The sequence below is a fragment of the Eretmochelys imbricata genome, chromosome 6 (assembly GCF_965152235.1).
Source record: "Eretmochelys imbricata isolate rEreImb1 chromosome 6, rEreImb1.hap1, whole genome shotgun sequence".
Lineage (NCBI taxonomy): Eukaryota > Metazoa > Chordata > Testudines > Cheloniidae > Eretmochelys > Eretmochelys imbricata.
The window spans coordinates 10,711,437-10,732,894 of NC_135577.1; the positions used below are offsets into that span (position 1 = coordinate 10,711,437).

Here is a 21,458-nt window from a genome sequence, read left to right on the forward strand (position 1 = left end):
ATACCCTTGAGTGTCTCTGGTCATGGGACTGGGGAACCGGCCCCCTTTAGCATTGTGACATTCCCCTCTGGTGTTATCTGGACTGGTGATCTGCTAGGTCACCCCAATCCTTGTCTCTGGGAGCCAGCCTTACCCTGCTCTGCTGTGAGAACCCCCACTCCTGGGCTGTTCATGCACAGCCTCTGTCATGTAAGCTGCTCCCAGCTACTTACAACTGAATGACACTAGCCAGTATCTCCGGTTCCAGACACAACTCTCGGAACTTCAGTCTTGCAGTGTCCAGTAATTCCCGCTGGACGCTGCAAGCTTATATGAGTTTGTCAGTTTAACAAAGAAATTGATATGTATCAGGCTTGTTATCTCAAGGGGAGTCTCTGACATGCTTCAAACCAAACACAGTTCTTCGGGTAGAATAAACAAACAAATTTATTAACTATAAAGATAGATTTTAAGTGATTATAAATCAAAACATAAGTCAGATTTGGTCAAATGACATAAAAGCAAAATGCATTCTAAGCTGATCTTAACACTTTCAATGTCCTTACAAACTTAGATGCGTCTCACCACAGGCTGGCTGGTTGCTCTTCAGCCAGGCTCTCCCCTTTGGTCAGCACTTCAGTTGCTTGGTGGTGGTGTCTGTAGATCAGGGGGTCTCAAACGCGTGGCCCGCAGAGTTATTTCCTGTGGCCCGCCATAGCTCCCCGCCTCCCTGAGCGCACTGCGTCCTCACTCCTCCACCTACCTCCCAGCGGTTCCCGCCGCCAAACAGGTGTTTGGTGGTGTATAGGACTTTCCAGGAGGGAGGGGGGAGGAGCGGGGGTGCAGCATGCTCGGGAGGAGGCAGAGAAGAGATGGGGCCATGGCGGGGATTTGGGGTAGGGGTCGGAATAGGGGCAGGGAGGGGGCGGAGTTGGGGTGGGGACTTTGGGGAAGGGGTGGGAAGAGGTGGGGCAGGGCCTCATTAAAGGGGTGGAGTGGGGGCGGAGCCAGGGGCAGGGAGGGGGGGCTTTTATATCTTTGTATGAAAAGGTGTCAGTGATCTGGCCCTCTGGCCAGTGTACTAGTCCTCATGTGGCCCTCGTGGTGATTTGAGTTTGAGATCCCTGCTGTAGATATAGGTGGAAGATAGAGGAAGAGAATCGCAAACGTCTCTTCCTTTTGTCATGTTCTTTCCTCCCTCTTGGCTTTGCCACCCCCTTCAGAGTCAGGTGAGTATTACTTGGAACCTCTCCAAGCAAGGTTGAGCAGTTCTTCTGGTGTGGCCTAATGCAGGTGAGTCACTGCATTGTAGCCCCCTTGCTGACAATGGCTGTTGATGGGTTGTTTGACATCCCGCCCGGGCATTGGTTTCCTTGCCATTGCTTCTGGGGAGCTAATATCTGGCTGATTCCCCCAAGTTACAGCATGCTTTAGTGACCCCCATACAACATAATTCTCATAACTTCATATGCATTAATTATACACATATATGGACAGAGAAATGACTTTCAGCAGATCATAACTGTTCCCCTGATACCTTCCAAGGCATGCTTTATACATAAGATCATGATTATATGAAAATGAGGAATATGGGGGTTACAGCAGGCTCCCCCTAGGTATAGAATGTCACAAACCCCCCCTTTTATGTTGTATTGTTACCACAGTGGGGAAAAAGGACAGTTTGCTTTCTGGGCAGGCTGGGAGACCTCGGTGTGAATGTTATGTGGCTGCCTGAGCAGATCATTAAAAAGGAAGGACTGGCTGAGGGCGGCCCCCTAAGACAACAAATCCACACACCAGGACGTGAATGCCTAGCAGCCTGTGACCCAGAGGGGGATGGATTTCCCCACCTCTCAGCTGGGAGGCTGAGCAAACCCCGCAGCTGGAGAACAAAAGATCAGGAAGGCGGCAGGTGGGGTTAGGAGTTGGCTGTGGGAAGGGGTCGGGGCTCTCACCTGGGAACTGGCCACGGAGGTCAGACTGAAACAGAGCCTGAACAAGGGGTTCACCACAGTTTGGCTGGGCTCTGGGCTGAGCAGGACGGACATGGGCCATGCTTTAACCTTTGTTTCTCTGTGCTCACCTACGGCCTTCCTGTGCTCTGCAACAGCTGAGTACTGAACCCGGCTGTTTGGACAACACTGAGCCTCACTGCAAATACTTATTGAGGGGCATTAAGAGCAGATAAGGCTGTGCCGGGAGTCTGTCCCAGCTGGGCCCACTGAATTGAGCTCATGGGGTGAGGCCAGGAGAGTCAGTCACAGGAGGCAGTGAGGCCCGACGGCCTGCCCTGAAGGAAGGTGAGACCCTTTGGGGGTCTGGCACACTGAAGGATTCCTCCAAGAGACTGTTCCAAAGCTGGGGGTGTAGCACTGATCTTGTGGATCCACGTCACACAATGACACAGGGACAAACATACACCATGCACAACCACACATGCAATCACACACCATGCAGTGTCACACACAACCATAATCACCCCATGCACAACCACACAGGGACAGACACACACCTTGCACAGCTACATACATGCTATCATAACCACACCAGGCACAGCCGCACATGCACAACCTCACACACACAGCCACATATGCATGTTTACACTATGTACAACCACCCACTGTGCACAACTATATGTATACCCACTCTTCATGCACAACCATCTGTACGCACAACCATCTGTACACACAACCACAGGCACAACTATACACACATATGAATGTGCACATGCAGCACAAACACTTAGGCCGGCCAGGGGAGGGGGCACCTGTGGGTGGCACCCAGGGAGTTAAAGGTTGAGTTGTAGGTTGTGTTAGTGCAACTGGACTCATCACAGCAGCTAAAGGCTGGTCACTGGCCAATGAGAAACTGGGAGGGGGAAGGGCTCCAACTGCACCAGAGACCTGTGGGAGACATAAAGGAAAGGGTGAGACACGCCCTGCACAAATGTGATCCTGGTGTTTCCCAAGGGTGACCCCCACTGGTGAGATCTGCGTGCTCCCAGTATATGCTCCAGCCAACCTGGTCTTTTCCTCTGTTCTCCCTGCCTCACTTTCTTCTCTTCTGTCCCATTTGGAAATCTCCACTCTGTTCTTCCCCACATCCTTCTCCCTCTGCTATCTCCCAGTCTCTCTCCTCTATCCACTCATAGAATCATAGAATATCAGAGTTGGAAGGGACCTCTGGAGGTCATCTAGTCCAACCCCCTGCCCAGAGCAGGACCAATCCCCAACTAAATCATCCCAGCCAGGGCTTTGTCAAGCCTGATCTTAAAAACTTCTAAGGAAGGGGATTCCACCACCTCCCCAGGTAACGCATTCCAGTGTTTCACCACCCTCCTAGTGAAAAAGTTTTTCCTAATATCCAACCTAAATCTCCCCCCACTGCAACTTGAGACCATTACTCCTTGTCCTGTCATCTGCTATCACTGAGAATACTCTAGAGCCATCCTCTTTGGATCCACCTTTCAGGTAGTTAAAAGCAGCTATCAAATCCCCCCTCATTCTTCTCTTCTGTAGACTAAACAAACCCAGTTCCCTCAGCCTCTCCTCATAAGTCATGTGTTCCAGACCCCTAATCATTTTTGTTGCCCTCCGCAGGACTCTCTCCAATTTTTCCACATCCTTCTTGTAGTGTGGGGCCCAAAACTGGACACAGTACTTCAGATGAGGCCTCACCAATGTCGAGTAGAGGGGAACAATCACATCCCTCGATCTGCTGGCAATGCCCCTACTTATACATCCTAAAATGCCATTGGCCTTCTTGGCAACAAGGGCATACTGTTGACTCATATCCAGCTTCTCGTCCACTGTCACCCCTAGGTCCTTCTCTGCAGAACTGCTGCCTAGCCATTCGGTCCCTAGTCTGTAGCGGTGCATTGGATTCTTCCGTCCTAGGTGCAGGACTCTGCACTTGTCCTTGTTGAACCTCATCAGATTTCTTTTGGCCCAATCCTCTAATCTGTCTAGGTCCCTCTGTATCCTATCCCTACCCTCTAGCGTATCTACCACTCCTCCCAGTTTAGTGTCATCCGCAAACTTGCTGAGGGTGCAATCCACACCATCCTCCAGATCATTAATGAAGATATTGAACAAAACCGGCCCCAGGACCGACCCTTGGGGCACTCCACTAGATACCGGCTGCCAACTAGACATGGAGCCATTGATCATTACCCGTTGAGCCTGACAATCTAGACAACTTTCTACCCACCTTGTAGTGCATCCATCCAGCCCATACTTCTTTAACTTGCTGACAAGAATACTGTGGGAGACCGTGTCAAAAGCTTTGCTAAAGTCAAGGAATAACACGTCCACTGCTTTCCCTTCATCCACAGAACCAGTTATCTCATCACAGAAGGCAATTAGATTTGTCAGGCATGACTTTCCTTCCTCTCCCACACCTTTTATCAGTTCATTCTTTCCTTTCTGTCACTCTTTCATTCTTTTCTTCTTTCTTTCCCCTTTTAATTTTTCTTTCCTTCTCTAATGCATTCTTTTATTTCTATAGTTCATTCTTTAATTCTTTTTCTCATTCATTTTTTTCCTGTTTTCTTTCCTTAATCCTTCTTTCTTTCATTTATTCCATCTTTCACTTGTTTTTTCTTTCCTTCTTTAGTTCTTTCCTTCATTCCTTTGTTCTTTCTAACATTTTTTTTCACTCATTTTTCTTTCCTTCTTTAGTTCATTCTGTATTTTGTTTCTTCTATCTTTTGTCTATTCTTTAATTCTTTCACAAGAACATAAGAATGGCCAGAGTGGGTCAGACCAATGGCCCATCTACCCCAGTGTCCTGTTGTCCAACAGTGTCCAGTGCCAGGTGTGTCAGAGGGAATGAACAGAACAGGGAAATTATCAAGTGATCCATCCCCTGTTGTTCAGTCCCAGCTTCTGGCAGTTGGATATTTAGGCGCATTCAGAACATGGGGTTGAACCCTTGACCATCTTGGACAATAGCCATTGATGGGCCTGTCCTCCAGGAACTTACCTAATTCTTTTTTGAACCCAGTTGTAGTTTTGGCCTTCCGAACATCGCCTGGCAATGACTTTCACAGGTTGATTGTGCGTTGTATGAAAAAAGTACTTCCATTTGTTGTAAACCTACTGCCTATTCATTTCGTTGGGTGACCCTTGGTTCTCCTGTTACATGAAGGGGTAAATAACACGTCCTCATTCGCTTTCTCCACGTCAGTCCTGATTCCATAGACCTCTGTCATGTCACCCCTTAGTCACCTCTTTTCCAAGCTGAACTGTCCCAGTCTTTTTAATCTCTCCTCAGGTGCCAGCTGTTCCAGACCCTCAATCATTTTTGTTGCCCTTCTCTGCACCTTTTCCAATTCTCATGCATTTTTTTTGAGATGGGGCGACCAGAGCTGCAGGCAGTGTTCAAGGTGTGGGCTTACCATGGATTTACATAGTGGCATTATGATATTTTCTGTCTTATTATCGATCCCTTTCCTAATAGTTCCTAACACGGTTCGCTTTTTTTACTGCCAGTTCACATGGAGCAGATATTTTCAGAGAACTACCATGATGACTCCAAGGTCTTCCTTGAGTGGTAACAACTAATTTAGACCCCATCATTTTGTATGTAGAATTGGGGTTATGTTTTCTGTGTGCATTACTTTGCATTTATCAACACTGAATTTCCTCCAATTCATTTTTGCTTGTTTTTTCTTGAATTCATTCTTTTTCACCCATTCTTTCCTTCTTTAGTTTGTTCTTTCATTTCTTCTTTCATTCATTCTTTAATGCTTTCGCTCATTCTGTCTTTCCTCCTTCAATTTGTTCTTCGTTGCTGTTTTTTTCTTTAATTAATTTTTTCACTCATACATTCTTTCCTTCAGTTCATTCTTTTTTTCACGTTTTGTTCTTTCTTTAATTCATTCTTTTTGTAACTCACTCTTTCTTTCCTTCTCTAGTTTGTTCTTTCATTTCTTCTGCCTTTCATTCCTTCTTTAATTCTTTCACTGATTCTTTCTTTCCTCCTTCAATTCATTTTTTGCCTGTTCTTTTTTTAATTTGGTCTTTCTTTAATTCACTCTTTCTTTGCTCATTAGTTCTTTCATTCCTTCAGTCTTTCTTTAACTCATTCATTCTTTTATTCATTTTTCAATTCCCTCTTTATTTTGTTCTTTGCCTTTTTAGCTCCTTCATATTTCCTTATTCTTCTTATCCATCTCCTGGCTCTTGCTCTCTCTTTCTCAAACACATATGCAGAGTTGATGCCCTTATAAAGCAGACAGGCACATGCTCTTTTCACTTCCTGCACTGCTAGACACACACAAGCGCTCTTCAACTCCGGAGCCGTTTGTAACCCCAGCTGTTAGCAAACAGCAGGCAAAAAAAACAACCCGCTTAGCCAGTGGCTTGAGGCAGAGGGAGAGTTTGCTCAACCTCTCCCTGCACCGGGATCACCGAGCTGGGCCCCCCCCCAGCCCCGACCCCTTTCTTCAGGAGGGTAAGTTTGGGTGGGAGGTGCCAAGGGGGAGCGGTGTGAGGGGAGGTGGTGGCTGGGGAGGGGGCCAGCTGGGCCAAGGGGACTGGAGTGTGTCACACGTGTGTGACTGGGGCAAAGCGATCGTTGTGCGGTCCACGTGGCAGGTCAGCCAGGCCGGGCCCAGCCCAGCCCTGTATTGACTCTGGGCTATTTTTGGGGAGGGGTAGGGCCATGTGGCTGGCTGTGCTGGAACAGGAAGAGAAGGTGAGGGGGACTCACGGAGGGTGGCGGGGAGCCATGCTGAAGAGGATGCTTGAGTCGATTACAGAGCTGGGATGTTGGAGGGATACAGGGGCATTGGAGAGGAGACCCCTGCGATGGGGGTACCCCAGAGTGCTGCCAGAGAAGCCTGACATGAGAATCCTGGCAGCTGGGGAAGGCCTAGCACCTCCACTCCCGCCAGGGGGTTGTGGGACAGCCCAGGGGCAGGGCAAGCCCCTCAGGTACACGGGTTGGTCTAGGGGCTGATCTTCCCCCAGGGAACAAATCTTTGGCTGGATCCATCCCCCTGTAAGGGAGCGACAGGGCTCCTGGCTCTTCCCCCAGGGGGCTATTCCCCTTTGAAGCCATTTTCCCACCTAAATTCCTCTTTCTTAATGTTCTCTCATCCCACCTTTGGAGATTTGCAAACTCAACAGAGTTCCGAACATTTTGTCTCCCCTTGGAAATGAGCCCCGTGTAGGATCAGCCCCAGCACCAGGCCAAGGGCAAGCCTGGCTGGGATGGCGTGGTTTCCAGCCCCATGTTGCTCCGGCCTCTTCACTCCAGCTTCCAAACTTGTGCCTCATTTCGGGGAGCGCTGCCCCACTCCCCCACCTTGGTCTCTTTCAAAGTCTCTGCCCTCAGCCCCGGTGGGGGGGCGCCTGGCTTTGGGATCGGGTTGTTCCAACTGGATTGGCTGCCGCTTTCCCCAGTGCTTAATTTATGCCAGGGCTCAGCCCCGGCACCTCAGAGCTTGGCAGATCATAGCCCCCACATTGCTGGGCTTGGAAGATCATAGCCCCCACACCTCTGAGTTTGCTGTGTCCGTTAAGAAAGCAAAACAATTGCTTGAGCCTGGCAACTCTTTCGTTACAAATCAAGCACTGGCTTTCCCATGTGAAATCCCGTGTTGGTATTTGAGAGTCACAGATCCCAAGGCCAGACCGGCCCACTGTGAACCGCTCGTCTGACCTCCAGCTGCCTTGACCGAGTCTGTGTTTGAAAGAGAGAGACCAGGTAGGTGAGGTAACCCCGCTCATTGGACCAACTTCTGTCCAGTTTTCCAGCTCTACAGAGACCAGCACAGCTACAACGACCCTGCAAACACTGCTGAGCTAGAGCAGATCTAGAAAAACAGCCAGTCTCCATTTCCTGCCCAGGTGGACTAGCTCTCCCAGCCCTGGTGGGTATTTCCCTGGCCTGGCTCATAGCATCTGTTACTTTCAATAGGAGGAAGGATGGCCCAGTGGTTAGGATGCTAGCCTGGGACTGAGTAGACCTAGGTTCAGTTCCTTGCTCTGCCACAGACGTGGGCAGGTCACTTGGCTTTTCTGTACCTCTGTTTTCCCCATCTGTACAAAATGGATAATTGGCCTGTCTGTGCGTTGAGGCATTGAGGGGCATTGAGGGGCTCAGACACTACAGGCCAGGTAAGTCTCTTTGACAGATGGATACTGTGCTGTTTACTCCCTCTTCCAGACAGGTACGGCAGAGGTTAAATAAGACCAGATCTCTGCAGCACCCCCCTCCTATGCTTTACCATTTATTTAGAGAGGGGAGGGGCAAGGAGAGAAAGTGGGAGGGGGCAAGCAGGGGACGGGAGGGGCAAAGAATGAGCCAGTCATTCTGTGTCCTCAGCCTGTGGCCCCAGTGGAGCCAGGATGGCGCTGACTCTGCAGCAGGCGTACCATCGGCGCTGGTGGATGGCATGCACCGCCGTACTGGAGAACCTCTTCTTCTCCGCCGTGCTGCTGGGCTGGGGCTCCCTGCTCATCATGCTCAAGCATGAGGGCTTCTACTCCCACATGTGCACAGGTGAGAGGGGAGGGGCCCAGGGAAAGTGAGTGGGGTTGAGTGAGAGAGTGCGAGGGACCAAGCTGGAGAGGAGAGAGGAAGGTCAAAGAGAAAGTGGGAGGGGCCAAACATGAAAAAGGAAGGACAACAATAAAATGGGAGGGGCCAATCAGCAGAGGAGTGGGGGATGATATGAGGAATGGAGGGCAAAGGGAAGCAGTGGGAGTGGGCAATCCGAGGAGGAGCTGAGATGTGGACAGGTGTGGCCAAGCAGGGGACGGGTAGAGCCTGAGATGAGATGGGGCAGAGCTGAGATGGGGTGGGAGGAGCCACAGGAAGATGGGGGAATGTGGGTGTGTTTGGGGCATGGCTGGGGCTCAGTCCCTGCCAGAGGCCCCACATAGCTGGGTTCCTCCCCAGATCAGCCGGGCTGGTTCTGGCCCTTCATTGCAGGCAGGCGGGCGGACGGGCAGACCCGGCGGGCTGGATGGATCTGACAGGGTCTGGGTCCTCTGCCTGGCACGAGGCACAGCCAGCCAGACACAGCCCGGGGAGGCACAGACGGACCTGTGGGGGATTGACAGGCACCATGCCTCTGGCTCCTCCCACTGACCCCAGCTGCTTAGGGCCAGGCCAGGCCAGGCCCCCCTCAGTGGGCCCTGGGCACTGATGTACATGTCTGCCCTGTTCCAGGCTGTGCAGGGACACATCCTGCCTTGGCCCCCCTGACATTCACCCCATGGGGCTGCAGCATGCTTGTGGACAGGGTGACAGCAAGACCGGCGCTTGTCACAGACCCTGCCAGGCGTGATGCCGTACAGCATTCCTGAGCCAGGGCTGGGAGGCTGGAGACCCGCAGGGACACCTCTACTTCACTCCTGCCCGCAATGGGATCCTGCTCCCTGCATGGGAACCCCTGCCCCTCCCATCCCCCCTTGCCTCCTGTTTCCCCATGGGAACCCTGACCCTCCCCCTGACAGCCCCCTGCTCCCCCTTTTCCCCTTATCCCCCATAGGGCCCCCTCAACCCTCATAGAGACTCTGTTGCCCCCATTGAGAGTTCTGCTTAAATCTCATGAAACCTCTTGCCTCCTGTTCCCCCACTGAGAGCTTTCCTGCCCCGCATGAGCCTTCTTGCTCCCTGACGAGACTCTGTGCTCCCCCCCAAATAGCTTCCGCCAGGGGCCCCTGCCTCAGTCATGGAGTGAGAGGTGGGTACGGCCCTGGGGCAAGGGGGGTCAGGGTGAGTGGGTGGGGCTGGTCTGACACTGCAAATGTCCCCAGGTGAAAACGGAACCAACGGCTCGGCTCTGGAGCTGCCCCCCAACCACTGGCCTAGCTGCGTGGAGCAGGAGGAGATGCTGAACCTGGGCTTCACCATCGGGTCCTTCCTGCTGAGCGCTGCCACCCTGCCCCTGGGGGTGCTCATGGACCGTCTGGGGCCCCGGCCCCTCCGCCTCCTCGGCAGGTGCGGGGGAGTCTGGGGGTCAGGAACCCCCTGGGTGGGGGTTGTGTGGAAGCGGGGCCCATGGATTGGGAGCTGTGGCCCTGAGGAAACAGGGCTGGGTCCTAAGATGGGAGAAGTGGCTGGGACAAGGTAAATGGAGGGGGAGGTGTCTACTGGGGATGTCCCAAGGTGGGGGGTGCAGGAGGTGCCCATGGGGGAGGCTTGGTCCTGTCGGGGGGGGGGGCCTCAGGGATATGCTTAGGGTGGCTAGATCTCAAGGTTGGGGGCACTGTGGGAGATGGCCATGGGGATGGAGGGATCCCAGGGTTGGGGAAGGGCCATAGGGGATGCTGATTACTACCCTGTGTCCCTGTAGTTTCAGCTTTGCTGTCTCCTGTGCTGTGATGGCCCTGGCTGCCTACAACCCCCCAGGTGAGGTGAGGGCCCCTTCCCACAGCTCCCCACCCCTATGTCTCCCCAACCTGTTTCCTGAAGCCGATCCATATCTCCACTGACACAGTTCCCCCATCTCCACTGCTTATCTTGCTTTCTGCCGTCCCCTAGTCTCCCAGCCCTGCGCTCCTCTGCTCCCCAGTCTCCCAATACCCCAGCCCTGTGCTCCTCTGCTCTGCCATGCCCCAAACACCCAGCTCTGTGCCCCTCTGCTCTCCCATCTCCCCAAATCCTCGGCCCCACGCTCCTCTGCTCTCCTGTCCCCCCCAAACACTAGCCCTGCTCTCCTTTCTCCCCAAATCCCCAGCCCCACACTCCTCCGCTCTCCCGTCATAGAATCATAGGGTTGGAAGGGACCTCAGGAGGTCATCTATTCCAACCCCCTGCTCAAAGCAGGACCAGTCCCCAATTTTTGCCCCAGATCCCTGAATGGCCCCCTCAGGGATTGAACTCACAACCCTGGGTTTAGCAGGCCAATGCTCAAACCACTGAGCTGTCCCTCCCCCAGCCCTGTGCTCCTCTGCTCTCCCGTCTTTCAAGTTCTCCAGCTCAGACTCATCTACTCTCCCCGTCTCTCTCTCCCCCAGTTCTCTCCCCACTGATTTTCCTCGGCCTGTCCCTGAATGGCTTCGGGGGTATCTGCCTGACATTCACCTCGCTGACGGTGAGTGTGGGATCTGTGCCCCCCTGGGAAGAGGGGCTGTGCTTGTCCCTGTGGGGCAGGAGGGAGTGCTGAGCCCCTTGGGAAGGCTGGCTGGGGGGAGCAGAGGGGAGGAAGAGGTAGCATGCCAGCCCTCCCCAGGGGCACAAAATATCTTTGGTCCCAAGGCTCCCCCTTTGATGCCCACAGGGGTCAGTGCCCTGGTCTCCTCCCAGGTCTTGCTGTGGGGGCCTGAACCCCACAGCTGAGTACCGAGGAGGCAGGTGGCATGACAGGACCCTGGCCTGGAGTCACATGGCAGGGGAGTGACTAGCTCCCCTGCCTGTTTTTGGGTCTCCACGACTCCCTGCTGTGCTGTGCCCTGCCCCGCTGAGGAGGCCTGTGCCCAAGAATGGAGGCGTCACAGCTCACTCAGCCACTCCTGCCCCATGTGAGGTTTGGTTCAGGAGCGTGGCGAAGCACCCAGCTTTCAGGGTGGGGCCCAGCCTGGGTCCCCAGTGTGTGTGTGTGTGGGGGGGAGTGCGAAACGTCGTGCTCACTGGAGGGGGCTCTGTGCTGTCTCTCGCCGTCTCCCAGGCTCAGCATGCTCTCCCCTCATTGCTTCGGGCTGATGTGCCACTCGCCTGCCTTCCATGTCCACGGCTCCCATCGCTCTGGGCCAGGCTCTGAGCCATCTGCCTCCTGGCTTCCTCTGCATGGGCCCAACCGTTGGCTTGTCCGGTGGGGCAGGGGCACTGGCCCGGCACCCAGCATGGCTGGTTGGGGCTGGTTGCCCTGTGGGGTGGGGACAGGGCCAAGCTCTGAGCCTGGCACAGGAGGGCCTTGTGCGCCCGCTTGGGTCAGGTGGCAGCTGGGGCTGTGTTCGCCCCATGCGGAATGCTCCTGTCTGTGTTGGTTTCTGGGGGGTGCGCAGCTGGGCACTGCGGTTCTGGGCACACAGAGAAGGCCGGTTGGCGGGAATGTCGCTGCAGGGTTTCCATTGGGGCGGGGCTGGGTCCCCAGTTGGTGGAACTGGTCTGGGGTGTTCTTGGGGGCCATATCCACATGCCAGCTGCCAGCGTGAGCCCGCACACTGCCCTCTCTGTGATGGGGTCTGACCTGGGGCTTGGGCACACGCTGCATGCAGCACTCTGAGCGGGGAAGTGTGCCAGCATTGGGTGCCAGCGAGCCCTCAAGGCCGGGCTGCCAGGTGACCTTGGCAAAGGGATAGGAACTGCTCTATATGGGCAGGGCAAAGCAGAGTGGGCAGTGCTGCAGCCTCTGGCGTGGGGCACTGCCTGGGTCAGGGGAGGGGAATCTCTCCATCCAGCATATGAGGGGTTACACACTCCCCACCCCTGTGGGGTCATGTTGCATCTTGGCACAGGCACAGCCCCCCCCCCCCACACCTGCCAGCAGTCACGTGACCTGGGCAGGTAGCTGGGCAGCCAATAGGAGGGCAGGATCGTGGGGCACACCCCCTTGCTGAGGGGATGGGAGGCAGGGCACGTGTTGGAGCTGGGCTAGGGCCCCAACCACGTGCTGGCCTGTTTACTAAACCAAGGTGCCCTGCTGCTTGCAGCTGTATCTGTGGGACGGGAAGAACAGCCCTGATCCCCTCCCCCATGGGGCCCCGACACTGTCCAGAGTTGGGATCCAGCCCTAACCCTCCCCCATGGCACCCTAACCCTGTATCTAGGATCCCTCCCCAGGGGGAATCCAGGTCTCCTCTCCCCTTCCCCCACCCGCTGCTCCCCTAGTGAGACACCCCCCTCAGCGGGGGTCAAAGGGAAACGGCTACCCCAGGCCTGAGGAGAGCTGGGCCCCTCAGGGCAAGTGGGCCTGAGCCGGGCCCGGGGAGGGGCCTGCAGCAGGGAGAAGTGGTGTCCATGGGCTGGAGGGGGAGGGAGCTGTCCCCCACCCCCCCGTGCCTCTCCCCCCACTAACCTCTCTGCTCTGTGTCCTCCCCAGCTGCCCAACATGTTTGGGAACCTGCGCTCCACCTTCATGGCGCTGATGATTGGCTCCTACGCCTCCTCGGCCGTCACCTTCCCCGCAGTCAAGGCAGGTTCAACCCCCTCTTCCTGCCCTAGAGCAGTGGGTGGCCTGGGCTGCTGGACTGGGGGGCTCACAGAGAGCTATCAGCACCCCTGGGTTACGTGGGGAGAAATCAGGGGTATCGGGGTGACCCCTGCCCAAGAGGCCAGCCAGATCCTCCCTGTCCACATCCGCCCCCCTAACCTCCTGCTCCCCTGTTCCCAGCTGATCTACGACGCTGGCGTCTCCTTCATTGCCATTATGCTGACCTGGTCAGGCCTGGCCTGCCTCATCTTCCTCAACTGCCTGGTCAACTGGCCCAAGGAGTCCTTCCCGGCACCCGAGGAGGCGAACTACACGTGAGTGAGGGTGGGGGAGCTCCAGCCTTTCCCAGCAGGGGGCGCTGTAGGGAGCAGGGCGGGGGCACTGGCTGTGGGGGGAGCTCCCGGCTACTCCAGCTTCAGCTTCTCCTACCAGGTGTCAGTGGCAGGTGTCCCCTAGCAGGCGGCGCTATGGGGACAGTGGCCGGTCTCCGGCAGCAGGGGGTGCAATGGGGGGCAGTGGTAGGTCTCCCCCAGCAGGGGGCGCTGGTTCTCCTCTCACCCCCCCTTTCCTGGGTCAGGAAGAAGATCAAGCTGAGCGGGCTGGCACTGGATCACAGGGTGACAGGCGATCGGTTCTACACCCATGTCACCACCGTGGGGCAGCGCCTGAGCCAGAAGGGGCTGTGCCCGCAGGAGGGCAAGGAGCTTTGCCCATCCACGCAGGACCTGTGCCATGGGGCCACGATGCCTGCCGAGTGTGAGTGCCAGCTGGACCCAGCCTGGGGTGGCCCCAGCACCCATGGGGGCAGATCTCAGGGTACCTTGCAGAGGGCAGGATCTCTGGGTGAGGGAAGTCCTGCTGCAGTGCTCCCTGCTGGGCTGTGTGCACCCTGGGTGGGCAGGGTTTGGGGGCTGCTGGGCTTCCCCAGAGTGTGTGGGGGGGAGGTTCAAGGTGTTAAGGGGGAAGGGCTTTGCCAAGGTGGGAGGCAGCGCTTCCTGAGGACGGCAGTATGACAGGGCCACCCAAGAGTGTCTGAGAGTCTGACACCTCCACGGGGGAGCAGTGTGTGTGAAGGGGTTCTGTCAGGCTGGGGGGTGTGGGGGGGTGCGGGGCTCTCCCAGGCTGCGGCTACAGGAAACTGTAGGGAGTTGCAGGGCTCTCCCAGGCTAGGATTGCATGGGGGTGCAGTGCAGGCAGGGCCAGATTAACCTTTTGTGGGCCCAGCACCAAACATATCTGTAGGTCCCCATGAAGGCAATGGAGCATGGCGCGGGGAGGTCAGTCCCTAGAGCAAGGCCAGCAATGGGACATGGCATGGCAGGGGCGGCCCTGCTCCGCCCAGCCCAGTGCGAGGGCACTATTTACAAACCAGCAGTTGCCAGGCGCACAGTGGCCTGCCTGGCCCTGTGCTGCCAGCATACCCCTTTTCCTCGTGGGGCGGGCCCATGCTGTGCCACACAGCCCCCCCAACCAACACTTCCCGACTCCCTATGGCCAGGGCTCCCCTGGATCCACTATGCCCAGTGCCCTCTCCACCCCTCCATAAATGCACAGCGCCTTGCACAACACCACCCCTGCCCAGAACCCCATCACAAGTGCCCTGCACCCCCCGTAGAACCCCCACTCCTAGTGCCCCAACACACACATCTTCCCTGCCCCCTTACAGCCCAGCACCGCCACAGAGAGAGACCCACTCCCCCACGCCCTGCCTTCTGGCCGCGCTCACCGGCCCTGCTGGGAGGTGACTGTCTGCCAGGCTGAACTGTCAGCTCAGCCAGAGCTGGTCCCAGGTCCGGGAATCGCTCTGGCCCCTTGGGAGTGGCGCGATCAGCCAAACAGGGCCTGCCCCGGCTGGGCTCCCTGAGGACCCACTTGCCTGGAGAGGCCTGCCAGACCCCCTCTCCCCACCACTGTCGTCCCCCCACACCGGCTGAGACCTGAGACTGGTCAGGCTTTTGCACCAGTCCCAGGCGGCTCAGCTGTGGGGAGACATGCGGGGCCCCACAGGTGGTGGGAAGCAGAGACTGCTCGGAGCCAGAGATGCACTGGAGGCCAGCCGGGGGCAGAGAGAAGCAGGGGGCTGGGGATGAGGATGGAGAGGAGCCCTCGGCCAGCCAGTGGGCAGGCTGAAATGAGCAAGTGGTGGGCAGGGAGCCAGTGGGGTCTCGGGGCACAGTGCAAATGGAGCAGGCCAGGGCCCCTTCTGAGCATGGGCCCGGCTCCATTGTAAACCCAGTACTGAGTGCAGGGCTCTCCCAGGTCGGGGGTGCAGGGCGGTGGGGGCTCTCCCAGGCTGGAGGGTGCAGGGGTTGTAGTGCAGGGCTCTCCTAGGCTGGGGGTACAGGGGACCGTAGGGAGGTGCAGGACTCTCCCAGGCTGGGAGGTGCCAAGCTCTAACAGGCTGGGTGCTGCAGGGGGTCTCCCAGGCTGGGAGGTGCAGCCTGGGGCAGCAGGTGGTGTGTGCGTGGGGCTTCCCCAAGCTGTGTGTGGGTGGTGCCAGCTATGCCCCCAACCTGCCAATTTATGGCCGGGCAGCTGCTCCGCGCAAGGCCAGGTACCTCCTGCATCAGGCAGTGACTCTGCAGGCCAAGGGGCGCTGCCTGGGTGTCTGGCTCCACCTGCTGGAGGGATCGGGGAGCCTGACCTTCCCTGGCCATATGCCAGACGCCGATAAGTTGCGCTGGGTTCTGCCTGCGGGATCTGGGGCGGCCCTAACCCACAGGGGAAACGGAGCATGCAGTCACCCACGCGGCCAGCCTTCTGCGCAGCTGCTAGACTGGGCTCAAGGTTGGAGAGAACCCAGGAGTCCTGGCTCCAACAACACCCTCCCCCCCCACAACCACTAAATCCCACTGACCTACCAAAGCTGGGCTACAACCAGGAGTCCTGACTTCCACCCTGTAACTAGACCCCACTCCTCCCTCTCACAGAGCTGGGAGTAGAAGCCAAGAATCCAGCAGTGTTGAGATTCACCTTTCCCACATACGAGAGAAGAGGTGGGCTGTGACAGACACCCCTGTCTGTTTGTAGGGGGGTGATGGGGGCTGCGGTGGGGAGAGCATGGGAATGACTCTGGCTGAGGCTGTTGGGGGGGATGGGGGCTGCAGTGGGGGAGGGTAATGTGGGGATGACTCTGGTAGAGGCTGTCGGGGGGATGGGGGCTGCGGTCAGGGGAGCGTAGCGATGACTCTGGGTGAGGCTGTCGGGGGGACGGGAATTGCGGTGAGGGGAGTGTGGGGATGGCTCTGGCTGAGGCTGTTGGCGGTGATGGTGTCTCTGATGGTGGGTACTATCATGTCTGGTGGAGGAGATGTGGGGGTTGTCTGGGGCAGACAGTGACATCTCCTCCTTGCCTTCTCCCTGCCCCTGCCCCCACCCCCACCTGCAGCCTTGATCCCCTTCCGCCGCAGTGTCTGCTCCCCCATCTTCCTGTGGAGCCTGATCACCATGGGCATGACCCAGCTGCGCGTCATCTTCTACATGGCAGCGATGAACAAGATGCTGGAGTTCCAGGTGACAGGCGGCGGCCAAGACGGTGAGGGGAGCAGAGGGGTGGGGTGGGGTGTCATGGATCCACAGGCTCTGCTCTGCTCCATGCCCAACCTCTCACCAGTCCTTGGCCCCCAAGGCCCCACCTAGTTCCACAGGGGCAGGCCCATGGCCTCTAGGGCCCCAGCAAGCCCTGTCTGTCTCCGTGGCTCCCTGCAGCGAATCCAGCTGAGCCAGTCCCCTGCGGGAGGTTTGTGCCCTTCGGGGCGCTGTACTGTCAGTGATATCTGCAGCGACAGCAGCAGCCTTCCCAGGCACGGGGGAACAGCATATTACCCCGCCTGCCCCATGGCATCGGAAAGGCCTTGGGTTATCACAGAGAGGCAAAGGTTGAGCTATAGTCCAGCCTGGCCAGCGCCGGTGCAGTTAGCCAGCCAAGCTGTTATGGCCTCGATCTCCATCTGGCTCCTTGTCAGCCCCGAGGCCTGGCCACCAGCCTCCTTTCCCCTTTGTTCTCCCGCTGGGGCCTTTGCGCTGCTTCCCATCTGAGGGCCAGGGGAATATCTCCCTCCTCCTGGCTGGTGGCTGCTGGGGTGAACAGCCCGGTCATTGGGGTTCTCGCTCTCTTGCTGGATTCTCCATTGATGTGGGTTGGTTTTCGCCAGTCCTTTGCCTACCCTTTGTACCACCCCAGCCAGCCACGGGACGCACACACACCTCATGGTTCTTGCTCTGCCCCAAGAACAGCTGGTTAATCCTTTGTACTCCTGTGCAGAGCAATCAAAGCACAGGGAAACTGTGGCATGCATAGGGCTCATAAACATAGTACAAAATTTCCACTTGGTCACAAGGGGACATAGGCCAGGTGGAGGCGTTAGGTGGGGGCCTGCTCTCATGGACCCACAGGGTGCGTACTGTGCCCTGACGTTTCCCCTGTCCCTTGGAGGAGCCCCACAGGGGGCCCCACTCTTCCTTAAGGGCCAGTCACGCGGCCTCCCTGCCTCTGGGCTCCACCGGGAGCTCTGTTCAGTGAGGCCGCGCAAGCCAGGCTTCTGGCCACAGACACATCCACTCTTCGTGCCAATGTGATTTTCAGCACAAACCTGCCCTAACTCTCAGCCCAGCTGGCGCTCAGTTTGTTGTCCAAGGGCTGAGTTCGTCCATCCACCTGCAGGAGGATCCCAGGGATCGCTGGGGCTCCCACTGGCTTTACAGACCCTCGATCGATGTGGAGCCAGGCCCCAGCCTGTTATGGGACCCAACACCTCCTGCCCCCAGAACCTCTTTTAATCCTTTTGTGCCCACAAGTAGCAAGGCAAAATACAGAGGGAAACTGAGTCATGCATAAAAATATCTCAGAAAATCATCACTTCATCACAGGAGGACATAGAGCACAGAGGGAGCTGTGTGTGTGGGGAGTTGGGGTAGGAGGGGGAGGCAGAGGCCAGCAGGAGGAGCTGGGTATGGGTGTGGGGAGGAGAAGATGTTGGAGGGACATAAGCTAGGATGAGGGAGGGGACCTTCTCTCCAGGCCCTTTATCCCCTGTCTGTGTCTCTCCCCCTCGTTGACTCTAGTGCCGGAGGAGCGGATGGAGCAGGCCGAGGACACAGGTAGGAGCGGCTGGGGGGTAGCCAAGGCCAGCCCTGCCCCCTGCCCTTCCAGCCTTGCTAGCCAGGCCGGGGTGGAGAGAGAGGCAGTGCTGTGGAGCATCCCAGAGTCCTGTCCCTGGCCCCAGCTCTGGCAATTTATGGAGCTGCCAAGAGACTGGGGAGCCCCAGTCCCCAGTGGGGCAAAAAGTGGAAGTGGGGTCTCCCACATGGGGTGGCCGATGCACTGATGCCCTCCCCAGGTGATTGTGTGGGCGGAGCCTGCAGGCAGGGTTCTCCCCTATAGGGCAGAAGGATGGGGTCTGGGTGTGGTGTTCTCCCCCTGATGGGGAAGGACATGGGCATAAGGGTCTCCTCCCTGATCAGGGACTAGGGGTGGGGACTGGGCACAGGGGTCTCCGCTCTGATGGGCGTGGGGACAGGGCCTGGGAGTCTCCGTGGCAGTGGGGTTGGGGGCGGGGCCTGGGCACCGGGTTCTCACAGTCTCCCTGATGGACAGTTGGGTTCTACGCCTCCGTCTTCGGGGTCATGCAGCTGCTCTGCCTCGTCACCTGCCCCTTCATCGGCTACGTGATGGACTGGCGCATGAAGGACTGTGTGGACGGGCCGCTGGGCATGGGTGCCACCGCAGCAGCTGGGTGAGAGTGTGTGCCCGGAGCATGGACCCTGCTGAGGGGCTGGGAGTGTGAATCCTGGCACTAGTCCCTCGGGGTGCAGACCCAGCTTGGGGGCCTGGGGGTGCAAATGCTGGTGCCCCAGGGCGCAGACCTTAGTGGGGGTGCTGGGGGGTGAATCCTGGCGCTCATGCCCGGGGGCATGGACTCTGCTGAGGAAGCTGGGGGGTGAATCCTCACACTGGTGCCCCGGGTCATGGACCCTGCTGGGGGGACGGGTGTGTGTGTGTGTGTGTGTGTGTGTGTGTGTGAATCCTGGTGCTCATGCCCCAGGGCGCTGACCCCGCTGGGCTGGCTGGTGACTCTTCCCCTGCCGTTCCCAGCGCCAGGGCTGAGAAGCCACCTGCTAGGCCCCGTTACCGCAAGATCCAGAAGCTCACCAACGCCATCCGGGCCTTCACCTTCACCAACCTGCTGCTGGGGGGCTTTGGGGTCACCTGCCTCATCAACAACCTACCTCTGCAGGTACCGCTGGCACTCTGCCCTGCTCCCCCATGGTGCCCCAGGCAGGTGCCGCCCCTGGCCTGCTCCCTCCCACCCCATGGCCCGCCAGAGCTGGTGCCGCACTGAGTCTCCTGACCTTTCCCATTGTGCCCCAGGCCCAATGGTCATTGTCTGCTGCTGATCCCCCGTTCTGATGCCCCCATCTCTCTCTCTCTCTGCAGTTTTTGACCTTTGTCCTTCACACCATGGTGCGAGGCTTTTTCCACTCCGCCTGCGGGGGTCTCTACGCGGCTGTGTGAGTCGCCCCCCCCCCCCCCGCTCCACCCCGACCTTCCTGCATGCCCCGCCACACCCAGTCCTGGAGCACTGGCCGGGGATGCCCACAGGGGCATGACCCAGTAGCTGGGGACCCCGTCTCCCTCCCTCCTTAATCTTCCTGGGGGTCCAAGCCCAGCTGGCTAAGGTTGATGGAGTTCGGTGTGGGTTAGTCGTTCTTGATGGCCAAATATATGGGGGGAGGGATACAAACCAGCTGGGATGTGGGGCAGGCGGGAGGGGAGATGGGGGGTTGCCCCCTTGATTCCTCTCGTTCTCCTGTCTGCTGGGGCCAAGGGGAGAGTTTTGGGGGTCACTAATCAAGGGGGCCTCACTCCTAGGACTTTGGTTACCCGGAAGGAGCGCCAGGTGGGCAGAGCCCTCATTGGCCGCTTGGCCTGTGGTTGCAGGTTCCCGTCCAGTCACTTTGGCACTCTAACTGGCCTGCAGTCGCTGATCAGCGCTGTCTTTGCTCTGCTGCAGCAGCCACTCTTCATGGTTGTGGTGGGGCCCTTGGCCGGCGACCCCTTCTGGGTAAGTGAGAGGGCCATGACCCGGGGCCAACCCTGTCCTGGGATCCCCTTCCCACAGGCCTCAGGCTGGGGAGCCCCCGCCCCCACCCCCACCCCATGGAGCTAGCATACGGCAAGGGGGCAGGGCAATACCAGTTCCTGACCCCACCCCCAAGGGCTTAGACTCTGCCCTGCTCTGGGGCTGATCCACCAAGGGGTGAGGGAGGCTGGGGCGGGTGGTTGGATCTGGTGCCCTTTCCCCTGGCTGGGCAGGGGGCTCTGTGGAGCACCTGGCCCCGTTAGACCAGAGGTTGCCATTTGCCCCAGTTGAATGCATTAGCTGACACTGGAGAGGTGAGGGGTGGGGCTAGACCCAGGCTCCTCCTACCATCCTGGAAGGGGCCACAGGGACCTCCCTGCCCTTGGAGAAAAGGAGCATCTTTTGGTATACTGTGTGGAAGGAACAGGATGGCTCAGGGAAGAGGGGAATGGGACATAGGGCCTTTCCCTTCTACGAGGCACTGGCTCTGATCTGACCCCAGGATGGGGTCACTGACTGGCTTGGGGGGTAAGACCCAGAGTCTTTGCCCTCTAGGGAGTGCTGGCCCCTGCGCCTGGCTGGCTTGGAGTGGGACAGTCCCTGGTGGGGCAGGTGCCTGTGTCCAGATTGGCAAAGCTGCCCAGTTGGCACTAAAAAGGTCTTGCCTCCCCCCAGGGGAGGAGTGCAGGGCTGTGGAGCGGGCCCCTTTCCCAGCATGCCGTGCAGTTAATAGGGGGTGGAGAAGGAACATATTTTGGTGGCTGAATCACTGAGTGGGTAGCTCAGCTGTGAGATGAAATCACTGATTTTTTCCCCCCCTCCAAATCTCTCCCACTTGCTTTGCACCCCCCCCTCCTCCCCGCAGGTCAATTTTGGCCTCCTGATCTTCTCTCTCCTGGGCTTTCTGCTGCCTCTCTACCTCTGCTACTTCCGGCGCACCCTGCTCCGGGACCAGACGACGCTCGGAGAGATCCCGGACCTGGCTGAGAGTGCCCAAGTCAAACTCCAGGATGGCGTGGCCCTCAATGGCATGCTGAGCGCTGATGACACTGAGGCATAGGGGGGGCTGGAGAACGGGGGGGGGGGGCGGGGGGGAGAGCGTGGGTGACATAGAACAAAATGCCAGATCCGCTCATCAGACGATTGCCGAACAGATGGGATGAGACACTAAGAGCAGGAAAAAGAAACACTTGTAGGTTTCAATACGCGGGAGCCATGGAAATAGCCGAGCTGCGTCGAATTTCTAATAGTTTTTTTATATATATCGAGAGAGAGAGAGAGAGAGA

General features: G+C 57.6%; 1 protein-coding gene across 1 annotated transcript; it reads left to right on the top strand.

The window, feature by feature from the left end:
- Positions 1–7,731: 7,731 nt before the first annotated feature.
- SLC43A1 (solute carrier family 43 member 1) lies at positions 7,732–21,232 on the top strand. Its single transcript, XM_077820800.1, has 14 exons — positions 7,732–7,858; positions 8,314–8,490; positions 9,753–9,936; positions 10,292–10,347; positions 10,956–11,032; positions 12,980–13,404; positions 13,668–13,846; positions 16,479–16,625; positions 18,155–18,190; positions 18,687–18,825; positions 19,185–19,326; positions 19,527–19,600; positions 20,031–20,154; positions 21,038–21,232. Exons 2-14 carry the CDS (start codon positions 8,337–8,339, stop codon positions 21,230–21,232), a joined length of 1,932 nt encoding a protein of 643 aa, XP_077676926.1. The 5' UTR covers positions 7,732–7,858; positions 8,314–8,336.
- The last annotated feature ends 226 nt before the right edge of the window (positions 21,233–21,458 follow it).